The sequence below is a fragment of the Argentina anserina genome, chromosome 3 (genome assembly GCF_933775445.1).
Source record: "Argentina anserina chromosome 3, drPotAnse1.1, whole genome shotgun sequence".
Lineage (NCBI taxonomy): Eukaryota > Viridiplantae > Streptophyta > Magnoliopsida > Rosales > Rosaceae > Argentina > Argentina anserina.
The window spans coordinates 27,792,957-27,798,983 of NC_065874.1; the positions used below are offsets into that span (position 1 = coordinate 27,792,957).

General features: G+C 41.9%; 1 protein-coding gene across 2 annotated transcripts; it reads left to right on the forward strand.

Annotated features, from left to right (window-relative positions):
- Positions 1–219: 219 nt before the first annotated feature.
- Positions 220–5,573, forward strand: LOC126789269 (uncharacterized). Of its 2 annotated transcripts, none has more exons than XM_050515393.1 (3): positions 220–431; positions 597–4,669; positions 5,175–5,573. In XM_050515393.1, the coding sequence occupies exon 2, from the start codon at positions 599–601 to the stop codon at positions 4,658–4,660; it is 4,062 nt and encodes a 1,353-aa protein (XP_050371350.1). In that variant the 5' UTR covers positions 220–431; positions 597–598; the 3' UTR covers positions 4,661–4,669; positions 5,175–5,573. The 2 variants fall into 2 exon arrangements, with proteins under 2 accessions (XP_050371350.1, XP_050371349.1); XM_050515392.1 differs by having other exon boundaries at positions 221–431; positions 530–4,669.
- The last annotated feature ends 454 nt before the right edge of the window (positions 5,574–6,027 follow it).

Here is a 6,027-nt window from a genome sequence, read left to right on the forward strand (position 1 = left end):
GGTAACTAGGTCCAAAGACCGAGGCAGCGGCGACCGAGTCGACTCAAAGGTTCTTCATCCTCTCGCTGTTGCTTTCTCCAGTTTTTCCTCCCGCTTCGCCTTTTCCGCTCCTGTCCCTTTTTCGTCATTTCCTCCCCACATCCGACGACCCACCTCCCTCCACGTCACCATCGTCTTCTTTCACCCCCCAAACTGCGAGACCCTCCTCCCTCTCTCTCTCTCTCTCTCTCTCTCTCTCTCTCTCTCTCATCACAATTTTAACAAGAATAATAATATCCCTCTCTATTAACCTAAAAACTCCACCCCTAGGGTTTCGCTTCTTCCTCATCCCAAATCTTCAACCGCCTCCTTTCCTTCTCCGGAGTCTTGAAATTCCATGTCTCCGTCGTCCCGCTCCGCCGCTCGGTTCCGCCATTGAAGCTCCTCCCAAGGTATTCAATCTCAACCTCTCGAAATTCGTAATGTCGTGGATTTTATTTGGGGCTTTTGTCGATTTCGGTGTTGTTCTTTGTTTTTGGTGTTGAATTAGGGCTTCGATTTGGTTCTGGTTTTGAAATTTTTTGTTGTCGACTTTTGGCGGGGGTTGTGGAAGTCAGCCATGGCGATTGAGAAGAACAGCTTGAAGGTTTCGAGGCTGGATTCGGAGGTGTCTCCTAGTAGTAGGAAGAGTGCTTCCAGTGACGACGATGAGCTTCAGCAGCGGAGCTCAGCTGCTGAATCTGATGATGAGTTTGATGATGCCGACTCCGGGGCGGGGTCCGATGACTTTGATTTGTTGGAGTTAGGGGAGACTGGAGTGGAGTATTGCCAGGTTGGGAATCAGACCTGCGGCATTCCTTTCGAGCTTTACGATCTTCCGAGTTTGGAGGACATTTTGTCTGTTCATGTGTGGAATGAGTGCTTGAGTGAGGAGGAGCAGTTCGCCCTCGCCAAGTATCTGCCTGATATGGACCAGGAGACGTTTGTGTTTACCATGAAGGAGCTTTTCACGGGCTGTAACTTCCATTTTGGGAGCCCCGTTACGAAGCTGTTTGATATGTTGAAGGGAGGACTGTGCGAGCCCAGAGTTGCGCTGTACCGCGAGGGGTTGGATTTCTTTCAGCACAGGCTGCACTACAATCTTCTGAGGAAGCATCACAATACCATGGTTCGTAATCTTTGTCGGATAAGGGATGCTTGGCTCAATTGCAGGGGATACAGTATTGAGGAGAGGCTGCGGGTGTTGAATATTATGAGGATCCAGAAGAGTTTCATGTCTGAGAAGATGGAGGACATGGCTAGTGACTCGTCGGAGAGAGATTCTGGGGAAGGTCTGCGGAGTAACAAGATCAAGGACAGGAAAATTGCACAGCATATGAGTCGTCATTCTCCATATGGGGTGGGCTCGGACATGGATTTTGCATCCAAAGGGCGGGCGCCGTCTTTGGAAGTGGCAAAATATGGGAAGCAGAACTCAAAAGGTATAAAGTTGGGTGGGTCAAAGACTCCTCTAGTAAAAGAGCCAGCCAGTTATCCTGGACCATACAGCTCAGCTGCTGTTCTTCCTCGGTCAAATAAGCCTGGGGCGTATGATTCTGGGGCAGCTCTCAGAATAAGTGGTGATGATGCTGAAGAAGCAACATATGGAATTGATGTTCAGCGGGATCGATTTGCGCCTCATAGCATGCTTGACAATTCTGGTATTCTGAAAGTGGGAAAGAATCTTATCAGAGGTGATGGTGTAACAACTGACAGTTTGATGGGTCTACCTCTCTCTTCGAAAACCGAGATGCAGGCCTATGGTAGGAATCGGGATGGAAACCTTCTCCCAGAAGCAAAGGAATTGACAGCCAAACCTCCTAACATGAGGGCTCCATATGATTTTGGTATAAGGACCAAATATTCAGGAAATATTCAGCAATATGCAGTAGGCGATCAGATGAAGTTCTTGAAAGGCAGACTTCCGCAGGCACCTTTCAGAGGAGATCGATATGATTCATCTGATCAAGCTCACATATTCTGGAATAATAGGAGTGAAGGGGAGCTTTTTGCTACAGAATCTCCCCTTCGAGCAGATGATTGGAGTCTTAGGAGCAAGAAATGGAAGCCTGGGATGGAGTCTCCTGATGTAAATAACAAGTCTTATAGAGCTTCCCCACCACAGATGAATGATAGACTTTTATCTTCAGAATTTAGAGCAAAACCTTTACAAGGGAAGTTTAGAGGGAATATACTACACAATGGAGGATCAGACATGGTTACGTTGAAAGGTAATAGAATGTTTCCTAAAAATGAAGATACAGAATCGGACACATCAGATCAATTTGACGAGGATGAGGATAGCAACCCTTTGTTGAGGAGCAAGTTGGCTTATCCCAGTGACATTATGGAAGGTTCTCCATCTTCCTTGATGATGCCTAATCGAGCCAAATATACTCAGAGAGAGATGAAGAATATGCAGGCTTTTGAAGGGATCAATTACTCCAAAAAGATGGGTGGTTTTGTTGATCAAGGGAATATCCGTAGTTTAGATAACTATCCTTCTAAAGCAAAACAGAAGGGTAAAATGGGAGACAGTAGTCCCATGCAATTGGAAGGGCGTTATGTCCTTGATGACGACGATGAACTGAAACCGGTCTACAGATTGGGCAAGAATGCAAAATTTCAAGGGGGACCTGGTGAAAGATTGCATGTACCCTCACTCAAGACCTATACTGCTAGTAGAAAGCAGAAACGAGAAATTGTTCATGACCATTCTGTTTCGCAGTCTCACTACTTTGTTGATGAGGAAGATGATTCACTTCAAATGCGTTTACTCGGAGATGGTAGAGCAGAGGGCAGATCAAGAAACAAAGGCCAGAATGTCGAAGCATATTTGAGGGAACACCGTGAAAGCATTGAGGTCCCATTACTGGGTGGCAATTCTGAGACAAGGAGGCGGAAAGGGAAAGAGGATGCTATGGCTGTGAGTAGAGAAGATGAAGATCTACTATCTAATCATTTGCAACGTAGTGCTGAAACCAACTCCTTGAAAAAAAAGATAAAGAGGAAGATGGAGACGGAGACTGGTAGTTCAGATATGGAAATTTCTGACCCACCAGTTGCTGAAATGGAAGCAACAGATATGGAGCTGGAAATCAAGCCCCAGAAAAAGCCATTTATTTTAATTACACCCACTGTTCATACTGGTTTCTCATTCTCGATTATGCATCTTCTTTCAGCAGTTCGCGTGGCAATGATTACTCCGCGTTCGGAAGACACTCTAGATGTTGGGGAGCCTATAGATGAGAAGAACAAAAGTCAGGAAGATGGTGCCAATGGCGTCACTGATAAAAAGGTGGACGCAAATGTCTCTGAGCATGCTGCAGAAGGGCCTACGAGTTTTGTGACAGTTCAGGAGATTGTGAACCGTGTTAGATCAAATCCAGGAGATCCTTGTATTCTTGAGACACAAGAGCCACTTCAGGATTTGGTGAGAGGAGTTCTAAAGATATTTTCATCAAAAACTGCACCTTTGGGGGTGAAGGGTTGGAAGCCATTAGCTGCCTATGAAAGAGACACAAAAAGTTGGTCATGGACTGGCCCAGTTTCCCATAATACATCAGACAATGACACAATTGAGGAGGTAACATCTCCTGAAGCATGGAGTCTTCCTCATAAGATGCTTGTCAAGTTGGTTGATTCATTTGCTAATTGGCTGAAATGTGGGCAAGAGACCCTCCAACAATTAGGAAGTCTTCCTGCCCCGCCTTTGGAGTTGATGCAGCCCAATGTAGATGAGAAGGACAGGTTTAGGGATCTAAGAGCGCAAAAGAGTTCTAGTACCATCACTCCAAGTTCTGATGAAGTGAAAGCTTATTTCCGTAAGGAGGAACTTCTTAGGTATTCAGTACCTGACAGAGCCTTCTCTTACACCGCAGCTGATGGTAAAAAATCCTTTGTTGCCCCTTTGAGAAGGTGTGGTGGTAAGCCAACATCAAAAGCCAGAGATCACTTTATGCTGAAACGTGACCGACCACCACATGTTACGATCCTTTGTCTCGTGAGAGACGCAGCTGCAAGATTGCCTGGAAGTATTGGCACCAGAGCAGATGTTTGTACATTGATAAGAGATTCTCAGTATATTGTTGAAGATGTGTCTGATACACAAGTAAATCAAATTGTTAGTGGAGCCCTTGATCGGTTGCATTATGAGCGTGATCCGTGTGTTCAATTTGATGGGGAAAGAAAATTATGGGTCTATTTACATAGAGAAAGAGAAGAAGAAGATTTTGAGGACGATGGTACTTCATCTACAAAGAAATGGAAGAGGCCAAAAAAGGATGCTGCTGATCAACCTGAGCTAGGAGGAGTGACAGTGGCTTATAATGGATCTGAGGAACAAAGTGGATATGATTTGTGCTCCGATCTTAATGCAGACCCATCATTTTTGGATGATGACAAGGGAATGGAACTTGAATATGATGATCTGCGGCAAGATGCAGATGTTGATACCAATCAGGGGTCTGAAGTAGACGAACTGCGTCAAGAAAATGCAATGGTTTGGGAGGAGGGTCTTGACTTGAATCCTATGCGTGAAAGCAAGTTGCTTTGTCAGGAAAACTCCACAAATGAAGATCTTGATGATGAGACGTTTGGCCGAGAAAGGACCGTTGGGCTCTTGAGTGCAAGCTTACTTTGAGGTCTTCAGGTAGTTGACAATATTCATTATATTTATTTCCATGCATTCCTTTGCGTTTTGGTTGGAAAGTTTACTATTGAGCGGATTTGATTGGGCTATTGTGTTGGAAAGTTTACCATTTTTATTTGCATTTGGATTCCTTTTTATTTTTTTAGGATCCAACAATTACATCAATAGAAGATACCATATTTAATTGAGTGTTCAATTTTGAGTTCGAATATACTGAACTATGGAGTTAGTGCTGCACTAGGAAAACTAGATAGATATTGGTAGAGATTTGTGAAAATTGTAAACATTAAGGTTTGTTTGTACTTTAGAGATTACTAAAAGCAAAGGCTGTCTATGAGACTGTTTTGCCAGTTTTTTCCTCGTGGCACATTTGATTGGTGTTACAGTGCTTAGTTTTTATTTAATGGTTGTAGTTATATCTTTTATTTATGTGTGTATGATTTTATGTACTATACCAGCCATTCTATGAGTTGCTGATGGAGTAGAATGTTGATATGTTCTGCAGGCATAAATATCCTCTACGCACATCTGATTGCACGATTTGTTTCAGATGAAGGAGTCTAGGAAATGCTGTCATATTGAAGGTGCAGTATTTTTGCATATATATTGATTCTATCAGGAAATGTAGAGTAGAAATTTGATCTTGTTTGAACCATAGGGTCGGTACAGGTGGATATCTATATAGTTCCGCATTCCATAAATAAAATTTTGTCTCTACTTTAGATCAGAAAAATGGGAAAGAGAAGCGACTAAATTGTGTACATTAAGTTGAGCAAAGTGATTTATTCAGTATCTGTGCAATCTGCACATGTTTAAAGTTCAGTCTCTCAAATGAGTTGTATTGTCAAACTAAATGTAGTTAGACTGAATGTGGAATAGCTTGCAGGGTTATAAATGATTTTGGTTTGCCCTCTGATTTTGGTTTGCCCTCCACGGCTCGACCCTGTTGCAATGTTTTAAATATCCCGATATATCTTCGATATATTCCTGATATTAAGAAAACGATACGATAAGTTACTTATCGGTCTATTATATCGGTCAATCCAAAAAATCAAGTCAAATGATGATATATCGGTGCATTTTTTTAAAATATTTTTTAAAATCACGTCGTTTTGAAAAAATAATTTATAAAAAATGAAAGTTTCGTTGATAACATTCAATGATGAGAGAGCTTATGATGAATGATCACCTTTATTTTTATTAATTAATACTATTTATGTATTTTAATTGTCAAAATAATCAAATATTTTTTTATGAAGTTTATTTAGTAGATGTACTTCTATAAGTTTTAATTTCTCAAGTTTATTTGGTATATTTTGATATATATGTTTATAAATATATTAAATTTTATTAAAAAT